We start from the raw sequence: 22,247 nt of genomic DNA, 5'->3' as shown, positions 1-22,247 counted from the left end.
AAAAAAAAAAAATTTTAAAAAATCCTGGGACCAGCAGATGGCAAAATGGTTACATCGCTGGACTCTCATGTGGTCAACTGAGTGGCATCAAACTCACACAGGGCAAGTGTATGTGTGCGTGCCCAAAATCCCAAGATGAGAATGGAGGAGAAGGGATTGCAAGTGGACATTCCCCCCTGGGGGGTGATTTCTCCCTCTCTGTCTCTCTCTGTCTCTCTGGCAAGTGCACACTCTCTATAGCAAAATAATCTCTTTCTAAAAATAAAAATCTTAGGCAGGGGCCCGCAGGTGTCATGGTTAAGGCACTGGACTCCCACATGGCTGAATGTGGTTTGAGTCCTAGACCTAGCAGCTTACTTTCTCACTTTCTCTCTCTCTCTGTTTCTCTCTCTCTCTGATTGAATTAAAAAATAAAAATGAACAAAACTAAATCAATAATTCTTTAAAAAAATAAAAACTTAGGCTAAGACAATCCTCCCAAAGTCTACTGTCTGCAGGAAAGTTTCATCTAAAACACTTATGTACCTGAACATTTAACCTTATTTAAAGACCTTCATAGAAGAATTCAATGCAACTGTTCTAAATTTGATAGCACATTTTCTTTACAAATAGCACATCCTCCCACCAAAACACAGAGACTACAGTGATCAATTTCTCTTGCTTTTAAAATCAGGATTGTCCTAGTTTTAAACAAAAAAGTCTCTTGTGTCTCAGGAATTCCTCAGGTCTGGCCAAACCGGAATGGTTGTTTACTTTAATACATAAAACCTGGAGTTTGGTATTATTGTTCACTTCAAAGAATACTGTTCACTTGAACTGACAGAATATTATAGGAAAAAAGTCAGAAAGACCTGGCTTAGAATTCCTGCCCCTGGCAGTCACATACAGAAAACGAGGGGAAATTATTTTTATGTGAGCAACACTTAATTCAAACATATATTACACAGATTTTCTACTGCAGCCTGTCGCAAGAGCTCCTTAAGAACACATGTGAAAGCCAGCAGGTGGCATCGCAGTTAAGATGCTCAACTTCCACACTGCCAACCATGGTTCAAGTCCAGGACCCGGCGGCTTGCTTTCTCACTCTCCCAAACCCCCTCTGCTCTGGAGAGCACACATGCTCCACAGCAAACTTAAGAAATAATAATAATAGGGCCAGCAGGCAGCATGGTGGTTGTACTCCCACATGGCCAACTTCAGTTCAAGTCCCAGACCTGGCAGTTTGCTTTATCTCTCCTCCAGGCCCCCCCCCCACCTCTCTCTCTCTCTCTCTCTTTCTCTCTCTCTCTCTCTGTGTGTGTGTGTGTGTTTCTCTCTGGTGAATTAAAATAAAAACAATAAATAAGATTTTATGGATCTTTACATCACTGGATTCCCACATGGCCAACCACAGTTTGAGTCCTGGACCCAGAAGCTTGAAACTCATGTCAGGTGCATGTGCATACATGCCCGAAATGCCAAGAGAGAATGGAGAAGGGATTGCAGAGTGGCCATCTCCCCTGGGCTGTGATTTCTGTTTTCTGTCTCTCTCTCTCTGTCCCTCCAGCAAGCACAAGCACCCTATAGCAAAAATCTCTCTTAAAAAAAAAAAAACTTTTAAAAAAGAAAAATGAAAATCACAATAAATGGTTGTTTAAAATAGTAACAATAAATTTAATTAAATAAATAATTTTTTTTTAAAAAGAACGCATGTGGGGAACCAGCAGTTAGCGTAATGGCTATGTCGCTGGACTCTCACGTAGTCAACGGCGGGTCACATTCCCGACCCGATGGCGTAAAAATCACACCGGGTGTGTGTGCGTGCCCAAGATCCCGAGAGGAGAATGGAGGAGAAGGGATTGCGGCGTGGCCATCCCCCCTGGTGGGTGATTTCTCGCTTTCTGTCTCTCTGTCTGTCTCTGTCTGGTGAGTGCACACGCTCTATGGCAAAAACCTCTCCAAAAAAAAAAAAAAGAACACATGTGAAAGAAGTTGGCATACTATACATTTCCAACAAATCATAGGGAGGGTCTTTCCTCATTTATTTAAAATAAGTGAATAATCTCAGGAGGCTGTTATTACCCTTAATCATTTTCTTTACATATGTTGAGTAGAACCTCATGCACATTCAAAACTTAAGGCTGTGCTATATGTTGTATTTAATTATTTCAAGCAATGCATAAACTCTAATGCTCAAAAACAGTAAATGGCTTTTTTCTTTTTTTACCTGAAGACTGTTGAAATCCACAGTCATAATTTCAAAGCACTCTGTCAAAGCTTTATACCCTCCAGGAACTCGACTCATCTTTTCAGTAGTGTAAGGTTCGACTGTTTCTTCAGTATCTACAGACGGATAAGCTGGACTCTGAAATTTCACATTTGTTGGCAAATGGATACCAGCAATGTTTTTCACACCCACTCTGGGGAGGAGGAAAGGAAGATGTGTTTTTTTAGAATCAAGTAACATCATCTAACTTAAGTCCAGAAAAAATATAGAAATGAAATAAAACCACATGTCCAAAGGGTTAAATTCTTACACAGAATTATTCAACCACTCACTGTAAAAGAAGACAAGTAATAGTCTTACATTAAAATTAGCTTCTGCATGGGGCCGGAAGTGGTGTGGTGTTTAAGACACTGGACTCCCACGTGGCCAACCGCAGCACAAGTCCTGGACCTGGCAGCTTGCTTTCTCACTTTGTCTCTTTCTCCTTCTCTCTCTCTCTCTGTATCTCTCCAGTCGAATTAAAAATAAGTAAATAAATAAATAAAATTAAATAATTATTTTTTAAAAATTAACTTCTGTTCATAAAAAAGACACCCTGTAAGAAAGTACAAAGGTGGGACCAGCAGGTAGCATGGTGGTTAAGGTGCTGGACACTCCCACATAGCTGACCACAGTTCGAGTCCTGGACCTGGTGGCTTGCTTTCTCACTTTTCCTCTTTCTCTCTTTCTCTCTCTGTGTCTCTCTCTGGTCAAATTAAAATAAATGAATAAATAAATAAAATTAAATAAATAATTCTTTAAAAATCTTTTAAAAAACAAAGTACAATGGCAAGCCACTAAGTGAGAGAAATAATATATATGTAAAATAAAGGATAGTGTCAAAAAAAAAAAAGTGTGTATGTATATACTTGTTTATTTATTTATTTTTTGGAGAAGTTTTTGCTATAGGGTGCGTGCGCTCGCCAGAAAGAGAGAAAGACAGAGACAGAAAGCAAGAAATCACCTCCCAGGGGGATGGCCACACCGCAATCCCTTCTCCTCCATTCTCTCAGGATCTTGGGCACACACACACACACACGCCCGGCTTGAGTTTAAGTCACCAGGTCCCAGACTCAAACCACGGTCTACTACGTGGGAATCCAGCAACATAGCCATTACGCTAACTGAAGGTCCCTATATTTTTTAATTCCTACAAATTAATAAAAGTCAAACAAAAGTGGGCAAAATACTTAGACACTAACCAAAAATAATAAATCCTAATTTTGTTTTTTCTTTTTTTTTTTTTTTTTTTTTAATTCTGACAGAGGGTACATATGATGGCAGGAGAGAGAGGGAAAGTAAGAAAGTACCGCCCATGGGAAATGGTCACACTGCCATTCCTTCGTTTCTCCCTCTTTTCAAGACTTTGGGCACATACACATACAAACCCACATGTTTTTCAAGCCACCAGGTACAGGACTTAAATTGCATGATTAGCTCCGTGACCAGCTGTGGAGAGCAGCCAATCTGAAAACGTGATTAAAACATGTGGCCTGTAGATGCATGCAGATATGTGCTTCCTTAAGCTACTCCAGCAGGGCTGCTGAGAAGCATCTACATAGGAAAGCAGTACCTGCCTGTTGTCAATGGTTGTCTTCCTGTTGTTGTGGATACCCAATACCTCCATACTGCCCAGTGAGCTAAAGAAAGTCACAAACCTTTATCAGATTGTCCCCCAAAAATATCAGAGAAATTATATGGTGCCAGTCATTTTCACATCCTCAGATGATTTACATCCAAAAGCAACTGGCTTTGCATCCCAATTTCTCCTCTCTTATTCTCTTTGCATTCCACTTCCTTCTTCCCCATTCCTTTTGCATTCCATTTTCCCCTCCCCCCCATTTTCTGCCCTATAAAAGAATAAACCTGAGGCTGGTTCTGGTTGCAAATTCTCCATCAGAGAAGTTGTGCCCACCTGATCCTCACTTTTCTATACCGGTGTGTCTTTGTGTGTGTTGTTATCGCATCTATTTCTAATCCACAGCCTTCCCCACTCAGAGAAATGTGTTCATGCCGAGCTGGTCCCAGCAACCAGCCACCAGATGGTTCCCAAATTTCTAATAGGAATATGAAAAGCTGTGCAGCTTCAGTAGTCACAGGGGAAGGAAGTTAAAAATCATAATCCATATGTGCAGTGTTCAAAAAGTTCAAGTAAAATGTGCATTATGAAAGATACTATGCATGGACTTCTTTCTTTCTTTGCTTTTTTTTTTTTGCACCAAAATAATTTTATACTAACTTGTTAGAACATAAATCAACAGGATCTTCTATCTTTCTCTGTGTCTTTGTGAGCATACATGCCCTATAGCAAAAATCTCTATAAAAAATAATAATAAATAAAATTAAATAATTCTTTAAGAAAATAAAAACAAAAACTAAGGGACCAGATGGTGGTGTGGTCATTAAGGTGCTAGATTCCCACATGGCCAACTATGGATCAAGTCCTAGACACAGTGGCTTGAAAATCAGGCAGATTGTGTGTGTGTGTGTGTGTGTGTGTGTACCCAAAATCCTGAGAAAAGAATGTAGAAGAAGGGATTGTGGTGTGGCCATACCTCCTGGGGGATGCTTTCTCACTGTCCCTCTCTCTAGCAAGTACACATACCTATGGGAAAAACCTAAACAAATAGATAAATAAATAATACAAAAACTAAAATTTACTTTCACATTAGAATTTTTTATTCCAACTTTGTATAAAATCAGTCTGAACTTAATATTTCTCTACATGACTCCTGTCACATAACTAAAGGCTACTAAGTTATATCGAAATTCATTTTCCTCTAAAAAATAATGAAAGCTACCTTTCATCCTAAAGTTGCATTACAAAACAAAATAGAAAGAGCTAGCCTGTGGCCTGGTGGTTAGGACTGGGATCCCACAGGGCTGGTTCACGTCCCAGACCCAGGAGATTGAATACCGTATCAGGCACATGTACATGTATGCCGAAAACCCTGGAAGAACTTCGCTATAGGGCATGTACGCTCGCAAGAGAGAAAGAGAGAGACACATAGAGCCAGAAAGTGAGAAATCACTCCCCAGGTGAATGGTCACACTACAATCCCTTTCTCTCCATTCTCCTTTTGGGATATTGGGTGTGCACGCATGCGTGAGTTTTAAGCCACCAGGTCTGGGATTCCAACCACGGTTGACTACATGGGAGTCGAGCAATATAAGCATTACACAATCTATTGGTTCCAATTAACTAAATTTTGCAGTATAATACTCTCCTTAAAATTGCTATTTTAAAATGTTTATTATATAAATAATCATTTACCTATGATGTCTTCTTATTTCTGCACATTCCACTGCCATGCCAAATACAACAGCACTCGCTGGTATAACTTTCCCATACTTTCCACAATTATCATTTTTACCTTTGGCCTGAAAAGATGACCAAAAAATATATATCACTACATCTACACAAAAATTTGTATGTAAAATGATAAGCTATGAAAATAAGAAAAATTTTAAAACAAGGTAAGCAGGTTAAGAATTTTTTTTCATTAAAACGCATTATTATCCCTATGTATATACACATATGTACATGTTATTTTCTTTTCCTTTTTCCTTTTTTATTTTTGGAGAGGTTTTTGCTATAGGGTGTGGGCACTCGCAAGAAAGACAGAGAGACAGAAAGCGAGAAATCATTCCCCCAGGGGGATGGCCACGCCACAATCCCTTCTTCTCCATTCTCTTCTTGGGATCTTGGGCACACACGCACACACCCTGGCATGAGTTTAAGCCACCAGTTGTAGAACTCAAATCATGGTTGACTATGTGGAAGTTCAGTGACGTAAGCTGGTCCATATATGTGTATTTTTTCTTTATGATACAAATATGAAGGAAAGAAGGAGAAGGAAAGGAAGGAGAAGAAGAATGAAGAGAAAGAAAGGGGTATAGGGGCTATAAGGGACAAGGACAGGACAAGAGACTTTTGGATATGACTTCAAGAAACATGACTACCGGGACCAGCAGTTAGCGTAATGGCTATATCGCTGGACTCCCATGTAGACCACGGGTCACGTCCCAGACCCTGTGGCTTAAAACTCATGCTGGGTGCATGTGCGTGCGTGCCCAAGATCCCAAGAGGAGAATGGAGGAGAAGGGATTGCAGCGTGGCCATCCCCCCGGGGGGTGATTTCTCACTTTCTGTCTCTCTGTCTCTCTGTTTCTCTGGTGAGTGCAAGCACCGTATAGCAAAAATTTCTCAAAAAAATAATAATAATAATAAAATAAAATAAAATTGCTCTTCTCAACCTTTAGCTATTTTAAAGCCAAATAATTTTCTGTGAATTATCACTCTTTATTACATGCTAACATCCTTTTATTAATAATATATATTTACATAAACCAAATCTGTAATTTGTGGGCTACAGGATTTCAGTGCAAAATGTAAGTTGGCAGTTTTAAGTAGTCCTGTCCAATTCCTAGCCTGAGTTAGAAGGGTAACTTAAAACAATACCAAGTCAGTTATACTGGGCTGTCAGGAAAGTCATAACACATTTTTGCATAGAAAAACACATCATGACTTTTCCAATGACATAATAAATCCCTCTTCTTGATTTGCCAAAATTGAAGCAGTGGGGGCTGTGAGAGTGAAAGTTACCTCCCTCTCTCCACCTGATTCAAGCACTCCATAGTCCCTCTTCAAAGTAACCTCAAGTCCTACGGATACCTAGAGTAACTCTCATATGTATACCTCATTTGTGTATGCAAGTGCATGTTGCCCTATGTTGGCATTAGTGGGAAATACATTGTTTTGCAAATCCAGTTATAGCAGCTTAGTAAATCTTTGTTGAAATAATGAATTCTTGGGACTGGCAGGTGGCATGGTGGTTGGGGCGCTGGATTCCCACATGGTCAGCCATGGTTCAAGTGCTGGACCTGGCGGCTTGCTTTCTCATTCTCTCTTTCTCTCTCTCTCTCTCTCTCTCTTTCTGGTCAAACTGAAGAAAAATAATAAATAAATTAAATTAAATAAATAATTAGTTTTTAAAACAAGAAATAATAAATTTTTTTTTGTTTTCTTTTTTAAATTTATTTTACATTCATTCACTATACATGATCACAAAGTATAAAATGTGATTTCCCAGCCATAATACATTGTATATTGGTTTAATCAAGGATATTACCATACATGTTATCATCAACAAACAATTTCCCATCTGTTTCTTATATATTTTTGCTTTTTTTTTCTATTCCCCGCGATTCCCTACTTCTCACTCTTTGCCATTTCCCACTCTCCTACCACACTGTCTCTGGCATCTACAGTTGCTTTCCATGCCTTTTTCCCCCCCATATTTTATTGATTCACAAAATATTTTAATTAATCTAAATATTTTCAATAGCAAGTTCAACTGATACATACATATCTGTGAGCACGTGTCTGACTTTAGGCATAAAATTCAGTGAGTATAATGAACAAACTATAAAGTAACACCTAGCTAAGACTACATAGCTTACTGCAGTCATTAAATAAGATTTTTTTATGTGAAATAATAAATTCTTAATCAAATGTGCTTTCATGTTGCTTACCTTTGGCTGCAAAAGTAAATGCTCCCAAGCATGAATCAAACTCTCCACAATTCCTTCTCCAAATAAACCTGCATCGACAGTTTCTGTTACAACTAGGGACACTCTATAGAATGATTTTTTAAAGATATGTGTAAGTAAAATATCATGCTATAATATAAAGATGTCAAAGCTGAGAGAAGAGAAAAAAGAAGAGTATATTATAAAAACAGTCCATATGTAAAATTTTCTAATACATTTTATTTTAAGATTCCTGAATCTTGAGGATCTTGACTCTAATGCTCCTCAAGCTTCTCTGTTCTCCACTATCGCTTCACCTTTGGTTCCAGGAGGAGGGGTTACGACCTACAATTGGCCCTATTACCTTCTAAGGCTATTCTTTTCCTGCCTAAATCCTAAATTCTGGGCAGGAAGGTGGTGCGGTAGTTAAAATGCTGGTCTCCCACATCACAGATGGCAGTTTGAGTCCTGGACCTGGCAGCTTGCTTTCTCCCTCCCCTCTCTGTCTCTCTCTGGTCAAATTTTAAATAATAATAATGAATAAAATTAAATTTTAAAATTCTTTTAAGAAAGAGTAGTTCATACCCATTACCTTACCTAAAGTCCCCTCTCTTTTATTTGAGAGATTTTTGCTATAGGGCACGTGCGATCACCAGAGAAGATAGAGAGAAACAGAGAGATAGAAAATGAGAAATCACACTCCAGGGGTGATGGCCACGCCGTATTCCCTTCTCCATTCTCCTCTCAGAATTTTGGGCACGTACACACACACACCTGACTTAAGTTTTAAGCCAATGGGACCGGGACTTGAACTGCAGTCGACTAATGGGAGTCCAACGACATAACCGCTACACCATCTGCTATGGTCCCCCAGTTCTCTCTTTAATGTGGCAACTTGACTTCTATATCCAATATTCCATAAAAATATTCTCTATCATCAATCACTCCCTACTTATAGAAATTAATAATCCTTCTCAGTTCTTATTTTTCTTGACCTACAAATAGCACTTAATGCAAGTAAAAGCCCATTCTTTCAAAAATCCAATCTCCACCTTCTAAGAAACCACATTACCCATGTTTGCCTCTTACATGCTGATTATGTCTCTCTGGTCACTTGTCTTGCATTATCTACTACCAACCTGTGAGTCTTCACAAAGCCTGGTCCACAGGGTTGTCTGTCCATTCTTTCTAGAAAACTTTACTCAAAGACACACCAAAGTTATTTTTCTTTTCTCTGAACTCCACCAGCATTTATTGCCAATATCACTCATCTGTATACTTAAAAGATAAAGAAAAGCTTGAAGAATATTCTTTATTTTCTTATCTAGATTGCAGGAGCCTTACAGGCAAGAATGACTTTGGTAGCCAGCAAAGGTACCTAAATCCAATAAAACATAATATTATATATACATATATATTATATATATAATATATATAATATATATGTATATATTATATGTGTGTATGTGTGTATATATATTATATATAATATAATATGTGTGTGTATATTATATATTATATATATTATATATGTATATAATATTATATTATATGTGTGTGATTCGAAGTACCTTCCATATTCTGAACGTATGGAGTAAAAAAGTGCGTGTATACACTCCATACATTCAGAATATGGAAGGTACCTCAAATCATCTAGTCTAACATATTGAGTTCAAAATTTGCTTAAAGTCAATTAAAAATAGTCTGAATTTGAATCACCTAATTCAAGACCAGTAGCTCTTTCTTCAACATTTTCTGTGAGAATAATACAGATTAAATGAATGTAACTGATCAATTCAGTGGACTAAACTGTGTCCCCCTAAAATCCGTACATTAAAGCCCCAATCCTCAATGTGATTGCATTTGGAGACAAAACCTTTAGGGGATCTTCAAAGTCAGGTGCTAATGCAACAGACTGGTGTCGTCATGAAAGAGGAAGAGATACTGCAGGTCCTTTCCCCTCCAGGTGCACATAGAGAAAAGGCATGTGAAGACACAGCAGAAGGCAGTCACCTAGTAGGCAGAGAGGGAGCCCTTGGAAGAGATCGAACCTGCCAGTAACTTGCTCTTTGACTTCCAAGCTCCACAACTGGGACTAAACAAATGTCTGTTGTTGAAGCCACCCAGTGGTATTTAGTAATGGCAGCCAGGGCACACTAAGACAATTCAGGATGGTGGTATTTTTTCTTTAAAATGAGTATGATCTCAACATTAATAACCTCACAGGACTTCCTTTATGAGAACAAATATGACTCCACTGAAAAGTATGAATACAATGCAACCATAAATTATACATAATACATATGTATATACACAAATGTATATATACACACACACGTGTGTGTGTGAAAGAGGACTTTTTAAAATCATAATTCAAATAGCAATACAATATTTTTAAAATCCTTTTTTTTAAAAAAAGTATTTATTTGTTTAATTTCATTAGTTGTTGTTATTATTAGTATTAATTTGGCCAGAGAGAGAGAGAAAGGGAAAGAAAGTAAGCCACCAGGTCTGGGACTCAACCTACAGTCAGCCATGTGGGAATCTAGCACCTTTAACCACCACGCCACTTACCAGCCCCTAAAAGTCCTCTTTCAACATAAACTTAAGTAAATGAGAAGACGGACAACCCAGGAGAATAAAGCAAGTACTATATAAAGAAAACTAGATGATTTTTAAATCCCTTTAAGTCTAAAATTGCATCACCCCTGTGATATATATCCCAGTGTGGTTACATACAAAAAAGCCAAGATTTAATATGATTATTTTCAAAGCATTTAAACGGCCCAGGTCAGAATACATTAACTGCTGACACAAAGTTTTCATTTTAAACAAGGATATTAACACAAAATGTAGTAATTCCATTCAGTCTGATCTACTCACATTTTATTCTTAAGTACAATTTTTAAATAGTTATTAACCACACGGGATGTATTATTATTCATCTTTATAAACTATTAGATCCTCTGGAAAGTCATGATGTATTTTTCTGTTTCTCTATACAAAAATGCATCATGACTTCCCCGACAACCCAAAAGTAAAAGTAACCTGCTAAAATGTCAAGTTTATTTATTGAATCCCTTGTCCCAAAGTTTTCTTAGGATCTTTAAACATTTTTATAAAGAATAGGACCTTACTATGAGAATCTCTCAAAAAATAAAATAAGTACATAAAAGTGAACTGAAACAATAGTATTAGCTTATATTATACCTTTCGGGAATGTGTTTTGGAATCTCTATGTCAAGTGACTTCATGTGTAAGAGTTTAATCCCGGCTTCCATCTTGTTGGCGGCTACCACATCACAGGCAAGTTCATACATGGTCTTGGATAACTCACAGGCGTACACTGAGCGTGCTCCCGCTTTTTTAGCAAACATGCTATAAGAGAAAAAAGTGCTCCATCAGGGGGAAAATAAATCTACTGCATTTTTTTTGTAAGTGTGACAGGATTACGATACTTAGGCATGCTATTTCCCTTTGACTCTTGAACACAACCATTATTCATTCTGCATAAAAAATAAATGAACGTTCTTGTCTGAAAACAAATTATATAATAAATCACAGTACCCAACCTCTTACGAAAACACAATTGGCATGAAGAATGCCAACAGGCTTTAACCCAGACAATGAGATTTTCATATAAGTTAACACAGAAAAAAACTGAAAATTCATTATTCAGGGGTCAGCAGGTGGTACGGTAGTTCAGGTGCTGGACTCCCACATGGCTGACGATGGTTCGAGTTCCAAAGCTTGCTTTCTCATTGTTCCCCTCTCTTTTTCTCTCTCTCTCGGATAAGAGCACGTGCCCTACAGTGAACTGAGAAATAATGATAATAAATAATTCTTAAAAAAAAAAAAAAAAATCAGTATTGGGACCAGCAGTTAACATAATGGCTATGCCGCTGGACTCCCACATAGTTGACTGAGGTTTGAGTCCCGGACCTGGTGGTTTAAACTCACACCAGGCGTGTGTGCATGCGTGCCCAAGATCCCAAGAGGAGAATGGAGAAGGGATTGTGGCGTGGCCATCCCCCTGGGGGTGATTTCTCGCTTTCTGTCTCTCTGTCTCTTTCTTTCTGGCGAGCACACATGCCCTATAGCAAAAACCTCTCCAAAAAAAGAAAAAAAATTCATTATTCAAAATTTCTGAAGTAATCCCAAAAATTTGATAAAGTGAGAATTATCATGAAAAACACAATAATAGCTGCATAGGTAACCCTAACAAGACTATGAGAAATAAATTCAGGTTTTAAATTCCAATGTCAAATTTTCTATTTAGGTTGAGCATCCCTCATGTGAAAATCTGAATCTGAAGTCTGAAATGCTCAGAAATCTGACTTTTTGAGCACCAATATACCAGGAGTAGAAAATTCCATGCCTGATTTCATAGGGCAGGTTGCAGTCAAAATGGTGCAATACAAAAACACTGCATAAAATTACCATCAGGGGACGAGCAGCTGGCATAATGGTTACGTCGCTGGACTCCCACATAGTCAACCATGGTTTAAGTCCTGAACCCAGTGGTTTAAAATTCATGGTAGGCGGGGTCAGCAGGTGGAGTTGTGGTTAAGGGCACTGGATTCCCACATGGCTGACCACGATCTCTCTCTCTCTCTCTCGCTCGCTCCCTCCCTCCCTCTATGGTCAAATTAAAATATTAAACACAGTTAAATAAAATAATTCTTTAAAAAAAAAAATTCATGCTAGGCACGTGTGTATGCCTGCCCAACATCCCAAGAGGAGATTGAAAGAGAAGAGATTGAGGCATAGCCATCCCCCCACAGAGTGATTTCTTGTTTTCTTTCTCGCTGACTCTCTCTCCAGTGAGTGCACATGCCCTTTAACAAATATCTCTCTTAAAAATAAATAAATAAAAATAAAAAATTTTAAAATTAACATCAAGCTATGCATATGAGGTATATATGAAAATAAATGGATATCACATTTAGACTTGGGACCCATCCCCCAATATATATATGCAAATATTCCAAAATCTGAAAAAAAATCCTAAATCTGAAATGCTTCTGGTACCAAGCATTTTGGATAAGATATTCATCCTATATCTGGCAATACCTTTAATTTACATTAGTATACATGTATGTACAGGACCAGCAGTTGGCGTAGTGGTTATACCTGTATGTATATATTTTTTCTTTTCCTTTATTTTCTTTTAATTTGCTAGAGAGTATGTGCATTTGCCAGAGAAAGACAGAGAACAAGAGAGAAGAAAAGTGAGAAAGCACCCCTGCCTATGGGGATGGTCACACTGCAGTCCCTTCTCTATTTTCCTTTCAGGATCTTGTGCATGAATACACGTACGCTCAGCATGTTTTTTCAAGCCACCAGGTCCAGGACTCAAACCACCACACAGTTGACTGTGTATTATCCCGCCACTTTAACCACCATGCCACCAGAGAGCTCCATGTACATATATATATTTAAAATTAAATTAAATTAAATTAAAACAAAATTACAGGGGCCAGCAGGTGGCATAGTGATTGGGGTGCTGGACTCCCATGTGGCTTACTGTGGTTCGAGCCCTTGACCCAGAGGCTTAAAACTCACGTGGGATGTGTATGCATGCATGCCCAAAATCCTGAGAGGAGAATGAAGGAAAAGGGACTGTGACCTGGCCTCTCCCCCTGGGGGATAATTTCTTGCTTTCAGACTTTCTGTCTCCATCTTTTCTGTCTCTCCAGCAAGCCCACAGGCCCTAAAGCAAAAATCTCTCAAAAAGTAAAACCTAAGTACTGAGCCAGTTGGTGGTGTAGTGGTTAATGCACTGGATTCCCACATGGCCAACCACGGTTCTAGTCCCAGACCTCGGTGCTTGAAATCAAGCTCAGCATGTGTGCATGTGTGCCTGAAAACCCAAGAGGAGAATGGAAGAAAAGGGATTGTGATGTGACCATCCCCTCGGCAGTGATTTCTCACTTTCCCTCTCCGTCTCTGTCCAGCAAGCTTATGTGCCCTACAGCAAAAACCTAAAAAAATAAAAAGAAAACATAATTACAACAAACCTTAATATTCCAGTTCCTGCTCCAATGTCCAAAACACTTTGGGACCCTGAACAAACTGCTTTTTGGATTGCTGCATTATAAATCGTATTCCTCTTGGTATCATTAAGCATAATAAAGTGCCAGCGTTCCACCAACCAATTTGCAACACGATAAAAATTCTCCTTTGCATCATTGAAATCAGGGTTGAGCTTCACTGCTTTATGAAAATAACCAGCTGCTTCATCTCTAAAGCCCATTCTAGAATAAAAAAATGACAAAGACAAAATATTCAACCACATGCTACCAATTATATTCTTTGTTCATGTCACTCACCTGGCTTGGTCATCCCCCACCAGCATCCCAAATCCTATCCCAGGTGGCCAACCCTGTAGCACAGTGAGAATGCACTGCTCAAGAGAAACTGGACTCCATATGGTGACCGCACTTCAAATCCCTGACCAAGTTCGCCTGAAACATGACAGCCACTCCCATACATGCCAAAGAGCTGACAGACTGAAGGACTAAAGGAAGGGGATAAAGGCATGACAGCACCCTGGAGAAGGTTCTTCCCTTCACACCCTCCTGTATCCACACTCACACCCTATCACAAGCAAAGAAAAAATCTTACCCAATCCAAGTGCTACATCCTTAGGAAGTGTTCTGTGAGGACTGCAATCCTTTTCTGAACCTCTACTACCATTCCTCATTCCAGAACACTAACGAATACTCACATATAAATTACTGTTGTACTTTAGTAGCTCTTGCAGGTATACGAGAACACTAGTTCTTTCTGAAAAGTATTCCCTACAAAAAACATACCAATGGCTACAACTAGTGGGCTCCTCTGCAGTGTGCCTACATGCCTCTTCTCACTCAGCAACTGAGCGGAATGGTCACTGAAAGTTAGTCATCCTTTCTGTCAGATCAGTTCATAGTAGTTGTACTTGTTACTAACATATTTTAATTAAAAATTACATGAAGTAAATGAGTTTCATAAGAAACTATAAAAAGAGAAACTTTACATTCATATATCTTCATGAGCAACTCTGGGCATTCTGTCAGTTTTCAAGAAACTATCAAGACTATTCATTTTGGGTAAGCTTTAAGCAACAAAGACATGCAGGAACTCCAAACGTAGGACCACAATCTAACAGAAAGCAATGGCACTATGTCAGATGATAGGTACTCATATTTTAAGCTAAAGTTAAAATGTTCAAGATTGGTGTATATCATTTTTAAGTTATCTTAAAAATAGAGCTGTCTTGTTCTTACTTTACTACTACCATACTACACAGTAAAATACACATCACACATAATCATTGCTGGGAGACTAACTTAGCAGTAGGTATTTAAAAATTTACAAAGAGTCAAACAACTGAATCAATGCCAAATCTGCTCCCGGTAATTTCTGGGTTTGTGCTTAGGTTTGATACTTCATCAGCAATTTTCTTTTTTTTTTTAATAGTGAAGATTACTTTATTGATAGTAGTTAGTATAAGTCAATACATATTGATTCCCAAAAAAGAGGTCAGTTATTTATCAGATTACTGGTCCATAGAGAGCTGAATGAAATTGAATCAAGTGACTACTAGGATGACTAAAGTCAATCCTGCTCTTTGGAAAATGAAAACACAGCCAGCTAACATATGGCATATGCTGACCCACCAACTGTATGAGCCACAGTAGCTCTATACAGGAGGGCATCGGCTACTCAGCTCTCAAGGTGCACTGGAGGGACCAGCAGATGACGTAATGGTTATGTCACTGGACTCCCACGTAGTTAAGCGTGGTTCAAGTCCCAGACCCAGTGGCTTAATACTCACGCCAGGTGTGTGTGTGTGAGCGTCCCCAAAATCCCAAGAGGAGAATGGAAGAGAAGGAATTGAGGCATGGCCGTCTCTCTGTCTCTGTTTCTCTAGTAGGTGCATACTCCCTATAGCAAAAAATCTCTTAAAAAAAAAAATGCACTGGAAGTCTGCTATCCTCCTGACCAAGCTTTTGTTTTTCTGAAACTTTATTTTCAAAATGCCTGCATGAAGCAGCACTTACAGTTCTCTGGGTAACCAGATGAAGAGCCAGCAGATTCTTCAGCATCTTGGTTCAATTTCTGCCCTCCAAACACACTGAACTCCATCATCAGCTTTCTTAAAGTGAAATCCTAATATAAAAAATATATAATCCAGGGGCCAGCAGGTGATATAGTGGTTAAGGTGCTGGACGCTCACATGGTGGACTGTGATTCGAGTTCCAGACCCAGTGGCTTGAAACTCGGGGAGGGGCCAAATAAGTGCTTTTTTTTTTTAAAAAAAAATCTCAAGAGGAGAATGAAGAAAGGGTTGTGGTGTGGTCATCCCTCGAGGAGTGATTTCTCACTTTCTCTCGGTTTCTGTCTGTCTCTCCAGCAAGTACACAGGCCCAATAGTGAAATCTTTCTTAAAAAAAAAAAAACACATACACACACACACACATATATATGTATGTATGCATATATAATCCACCCAAAGTGCACTCAGACTAAAGCCTCAACGTGTATGTCAATAATTATGTCAGTGAACCACAAGAACTTGGATTTAGGAAAGGTTCTCGGTACCCTAACTGGTAACAGTGGCTCATGTGTCTACACTGTTTATATGAACACCTGCTTTTCTTCTAGGAGTCCAGAATTTTGGTTTGTGCCAGGCAGAGGATATGTAAGTATCCAGCTCCCAATAAAAATCCTGAACTTGGGGCCGGCAGGTGGTGTGGTGGTAAAGGGCGCCAGACTTGCCACATGGCCGACCATGGTTTGAGTCCCCAACCTGGCGGCTTGCTTTCTCACTTTTTCTCTCCCTCACTCTCGCTCTCACTCTGTCCCTCTCTGGTCAAATTTAAATAAATGAATTAAAACTGACCCTCCCTGGGCAAATTTAAATAAATGAATTAAATAATTCTTAAAAAAAAATCCAGCTCTGAGCCGCTAATGAGCTTCCCTAGCAGGCAACAAGTACACGCTGAGTCCTGTGAGCTAACTAGCAAATCAGCGAACCTGGGGTGGGCATGGAGACCTCCAACCTAGCAGGTTGTCGACTTACTGCCAAATTCACCTTTTGCCTGTTCTGTGAAAAGTACCTGGTGCTTAGATATTTTTCCACCGGTTGGCAGAAGGGTGGACTCTGTCAGTAAAAAGTGCTGAAAAGCACTCCAAGAGCATGGGTTTTACTTCTGCTTCCAGGGTGCTAAGGGCGGAACATGGTAGCCAGTGGCATCCAACAGTCAGTACCTTTCCCCAGGACCTCCCACCCAACCGGGTGATTGTGTAATGGAACGCTCTGGGCACTTGCCCATGGGGCTTTCTCTGGCACCCCAAAAGACAAAACTCAAGTAAATTCCAAAGAACCCACTGACAAGTTCCCTGGCAAGGCACCACAGTGACTTTCTTCCATCCTACGACTCATGTGTGCTCTGTGTGATCCGGTCTGACTCTCAGTCCAAATGGGGCAACTGTTTCTTTCATGTTCTAGCTCAGCCCTAGGATTTCACTTTAAGAAAGCTGATGATGGAGTTCAGTGTGGTTGGTGGGCAGAGGCTATTATGTGGTATGTTATATAATATTGAAACTGCTGTATTATTACACATTACTTCGGCTACTCCTACGTTTTCTTGAGCTCTGCTTACTTCTGACTAGCAAGTCTTATATTACTAAGTTCCCTGTGATACTTAATAATTCTTTATATTCGATTTTGCCTATTCAAAGTACTATATGATTTATCCCCGACCCAGACTGAAACAGAATAGTTCTTAATAAATAATACCGATATCTCTACAAACCTGAAGAGATGCTCCCCCATACTATTGCAAATCACTTCATCGTCAGGAAACAGTTCCAAGGCCTGCTCATAGCAACCAAATAAGTCTTGAATTCGACTGAGAGCATCAAGCTCTTCAGCCCATCTGAAGAGCGTATACTGAAAAGTTTCCTTTACAAATAAGAAAAAAATACTGAATTAGTCAACAGCATAGACAATAGAAAAATATACAACACTAGTTGAAGAGTCAATGGAATTTAATTATTATCAAATGATCGCCTTAACTTTTATTTAGTTTTAGGATACACTGCTTTGTGAATGCACAGATTCACAAATCAATTTTACCACTGATATGGTAATAATAAGTAGAATTACATAGTCTTTCCAAGCTCCCTCCATTCTTAGCTGTCATATCACTCTCTCCTGCCTTTTTCTTGAGGGATCCTATATTGTTCTTGGTCCTATTCTTTGTTCTTATCCATCCTCAATGCATTAATCATCACAGATGCTCCCTTACAATTCATAAACACAACTTTCCACTAGATATCTCAAGCAGACACTGGCTCCCCAGATATCTCAAATTTAGCTTGATTCAAGTATTTCCTGAAGGTGTGTAAGGAATTAGGGCTAAAACACAGTGATGAACACCATAAATCTTGCTCCTGTTCTCACAAAGGCCATATAAGGAGGTTTTCCTCAACCTCAAACCACCATGTCACTTTATAATGTCACCATAAAATCATATGCCATGTTTCAGCCAATGCTTTCTCCTTATCTTTACATCTGTCAGCTCCTCTCCACCCCATTGTTACCAGCTAGTCTGGCCCCTGTAACCACTTCCATTACTCAGCAATAGCCTTCTCTTCTCACTGTCACCCCAGCTCCACTTTAATCTCCCCCCACGCATTCTCCACACTGCAACACCTTGGAAAGAAGGAAAGCTGTAGTCATTCCAGCTTTATCCTGAAAACATTTTAAATAATCTTCACATATTTTATACAGAAGAACTGACTCATGAAACTGAATCTTGATGGAGTTTACGAAATAGGCAAGGATAAAGAAAGAGAAGCACCAATGTGAGAGAAAAACACAGGTGCTATGAAATAGATCAGGTGATCTACACATTAGTAGGTGTAGCTGGCGTATGGGTATGAGGAATAGAGGGAGTGGTGGGAAAAGAGACTTTTACAAAGGGCTCATGTAAAGAAATACAGCTTTTGCTCTGCAAGAACAGAACTAGTTACTGAATCCTACTGAAAACCAAGCATTGCAATAAATATTTCCGATGTACTTTTTTTAGAGAGATTTCTACTATAGGGTGCATCCACTCACCAGAAAGACAAAGAGAGACAGAAAAACAGAAAGCAAGAAACCACCCCCCAAGAAGAATAGCCATGCCACAGTCCCTTCTCCTATATTCTCCTCTCAGGATCCTGGGTACAAATGCATACATGCCCAGCATGAGTTTTAAGCTGCAGGGTCCTGGACTTGAACCACAACTGACTACGTGGGATTCCAGTGATATAACCATTATGCCATCTGCTGGTCCCAAGATGTACTTTTCTTTTTTAAAGAGAGAATTTTGCTACAGGGTATGTGGGCTTGCCAGAGAGCCAAGAGAGAGGGAAAGCACACTCCCCAGAGGGGATGGCCATGAGGCATTCTTTTCTGGGGATTTTGAGACCCATGCACACGCACCTAGGGGTTGTTTCAAGTTGCCAAGCCCAGGACTGGAACCACTGTAACAATGAGTCCAGAGACATAACTATATGCCATCTACTGGTCCCCAGATGTACTTTTAATACACATTCAAGTGCAGCATTTTCCCTGTTTTACAGAAGACAACACTAAATGAAACACTAAGGAAAGAGCAGAGGGGATCCTTTGTTCTATCGCTACCTACCTTGGAGGCCTAACTGCATCTCACTAGATCATCTTCTACTCGAGTAGAGCCAGCTGCCCCAAAGTTCACGCTACACTTAGGTGACGTTTCACTACATTTGGAAGAACTACAAACGTCTACAGGTTACTGACATTTAGTGGGGAGGAGTCTTGCACCGCCCTCCATAACAAAGAATTCTCCATCCAGAAATGTCAATTCTGGTGAGTTTGAGAAAGCCTGGATTAGGGACCAGCAGTTAGCGTAATGGCTATGTCCCTGGACTCCCACGTAGTCGACCGCGGTTCGAGTCCTGGACCCGGTGGCTTAAACTCACACTGGGGGCGTGTGCGTGCATGCCCAAGATTCCGAGAGGAGAATGGAGGAGAAGGGATTGCAGCGTGGCCATCCCCCCTGGGGGTGATTTCTCGCTTTCCATCTCTCTGCCTGTGTCTGTCTGGCAAGCACACGAGCCCTATGGCAAAAACCTCTTCAAAAAAAAAAAAAAAAGCCTGGGTTAAACAAAGCAAAATAGCTTACAGTTGAAAAAGCAATGCAAAATTAAGTTATATCATTTTTTTAATTTAGATCTTAAAATTACTTGGAGAAAATGGGCAGCATTTTAACAGAATAACTACTGCAAATGATCCACTGAACAAAGCTTAAAGAATGCATCACCAAATGATTTTCAGCTTATGGCAAACTTTAAGGAACTACAAAACCCCACCACATCCGGAGAGTTTTAGGGGCACGGAGGACCTGCACGTTATGTAGTGAGAGGAAAAAGGGCCCTCACCTTCACTTCCTCTTTCAGCTCAGGCGCCAAGCTCAGCACCAGGAGGTAATGGGCGTAGGCGGTGCCGAAGTCCTGGGTGCCCAGACAGTGCTCTGCGCTCTGCAAGGAGCGCGCCACCAGCTCATCTCGGCCGGCTGCTTCTGCACCCCGGATAGGTCTGGTCCGCGAGTTCGGCATGACAGAGGTCCCACTTGTATCACCAGACGTAAGGTGCTTTCTAAACAAAAGAAGAAAATTGTGTCCATGCTTCACACAGAGCTCACTGAGCTCGAGAAACAAGAAGGCCAAACTATCCTGCGGCAGGTGCACCCGCCTCATCCCCGGCGCAAACTCCGCCTTAACTCCACCGCCCACCTTCACCTGGCAACTGCCCACAATGGCCGGTGGCGGACATTGGGTAAGCTTTAGCGCCCTTCTCAGCCCCGGCCCAAATCCTGCCCTCTTCTGCCCTGGCGAGCCGACGCTCACTCCACAACTGCCCACACTGGCATAGCAGTAGTAATATTTATTTCAGATGATAAACCATCTTTGAGTCAGGCCTAAATCAGAATTACCTGCTGACGGTAATACACGCTGATGAAATACCAAGACTGTACTCTCCAAAGCTCCAAACCATAAGCAAGAATGATTCCTAAAACCGAGGCACTACTAAACGCTCCCCTCGAAAGGGTCAAAAATTCTCCCACAGCCTCCCAGAGGAGGATCCCTTTCAATTCTACCACCCTCCGCCCTCACAGTCTCCCAGACGGTGGCTCCGTGCCCCTTCCCCAGCACTTCGCCTACTTTTTCACAGAAGACTCAGACTGCGCGCCATACTCGACACCCTCCCCCCGTTTCCTTTCATGGCTATGGAGAGGGAGGGATGTACAATAATTCTCATCTTTACAAAGCACTTGCACTGCCTGCCATCATCTCCGAGCTCTGCGAGTGCACCGTAACACACGCACACACTCATTCATTTGTTCACTAGTCGAGCATTCGCTCGGTCTGACCACTCTGGGTGGTCCAGGCTGGGTCTCACCCAAGCCACTGGGAGAGCGGGGCGCCCGCTCCCTGGAACAGGTGCAGCAGGCAGGCTGAGGACAGCTTCTCCATCAGTCCAGCTTCTCGAGGGTCTGTCTGGAGCCAAATCCTCACCTTTGGGTGGCGCGGGCCGGACCTTGAGCCTTCTCCTTGCTCCCAAACGAGAGGCTCCACCAGCCGGGAGGGGAACCACTGCAGAAGGCGCTCTCCCGGCAGCCCTCAAGTTAGGCGTAAGATCAGGAGGAAACTGAGGCTGGGCTCCGCTCGGCTCCTCCCCTCCCTCTCCTAGTTCTGACGCAGTCGTACGGACCGAGGCGCAGCGGCGCTGAATTCCCCGGCCGAAGGCGCAGTAGATCCCGCTCCCGAACCCCCGACTTCCTTTTCCCTTAAGCGTCATCAAAGCGCGCCAGGGTCGCCCTGGGCGAGGCAGGTGGGAAGGGAACAGGCCAACCGAGGAAGCCAGAGAGCGCGGGGAAGCGGGCGGGGCTAAGGGCGGTGGCTAGGCGACTTGCGTCATCGGCCGGCGCCGCGCTGCTCGCGCCCCTCTGGAGTGAGGGAGAGTTGGGCACACAGCGAGGGAGCGAGTTGGTTCCCAGGCGTCGCGGCCGCTGCGAGGGGATGAGTGCGAGGGAGCACCCGAGACCGCGCGACCGTGTCCTGGCCGCCGCCAAACAAAACCTCTTCCTAACCTGGGCCAGCAGAAGCCGCGGCCGCGCTCTACTTCCTGGCCCGCAGCGGATGCTGCACACGCCGGAGCCCGAGCCGGAGCCTGCGGCCGTGGGCAGAGAGGTGGCTGCGGCGGGCTGAGACTGGGTAGCTGCTTGGCGGTGAGAGGACCCTGAGGAGGGGCCGGAGCTTCTGTCTTGTCTCACAGCGTTGGGCGAGGAACCTCTCCACCTCAACGTGATGGTGGCGAGGAGATGGGGAGTCCCAGCCGCAGCGACACAGACGGGAGCGGGGAGGTGGCGAGCGGAGCCGGCAGGGGCTC

At 41.5% G+C, this 22,247-nt stretch overlaps 1 protein-coding gene and 1 pseudogene across 1 annotated transcript in view; both read right to left on the bottom strand.

The window, feature by feature from the left end:
- The window catches only part of PRMT9 (protein arginine methyltransferase 9), a 42,528-nt gene extending 20,883 nt beyond the window's left edge, over positions 1-21,645 (bottom strand). The window contains exons 1-8 of the mRNA XM_006143419.3: positions 21,374-21,645; positions 20,237-20,453; positions 17,584-17,732; positions 13,798-14,034; positions 10,988-11,155; positions 7,781-7,883; positions 5,520-5,626; positions 2,207-2,399 (exon numbers count right to left, since the gene is read on the bottom strand). Of these exons, the coding sequence (XP_006143481.2) occupies positions 2,207-2,399; positions 5,520-5,626; positions 7,781-7,883; positions 10,988-11,155; positions 13,798-14,034; positions 17,584-17,732; positions 20,237-20,413 (1,134 nt within the window). The 5' untranslated portion in view covers positions 20,414-20,453; positions 21,374-21,645. The remainder of the gene's footprint in view (positions 1-2,206; positions 2,400-5,519; positions 5,627-7,780; positions 7,884-10,987; positions 11,156-13,797; positions 14,035-17,583; positions 17,733-20,236; positions 20,454-21,373) is intronic.
- On the bottom strand, positions 15,380-15,870 carry LOC102498972 (cytochrome c oxidase subunit 7A2, mitochondrial-like; annotated as a pseudogene).
- Positions 21,646-22,247: the final 602 nt, after the last annotated feature.

The sequence above is a fragment of the Tupaia chinensis genome, unplaced genomic scaffold, assembly GCF_000334495.1.
Source record: "Tupaia chinensis unplaced genomic scaffold, TupChi_1.0 Scaffold000098_1, whole genome shotgun sequence".
NCBI classification, from domain to species: Eukaryota; Metazoa; Chordata; class Mammalia; order Scandentia; family Tupaiidae; genus Tupaia; species Tupaia belangeri.
Note: the sequence above shows the minus strand (reverse complement) of the source record. Positions and strands in the feature narration are given on the sequence as shown.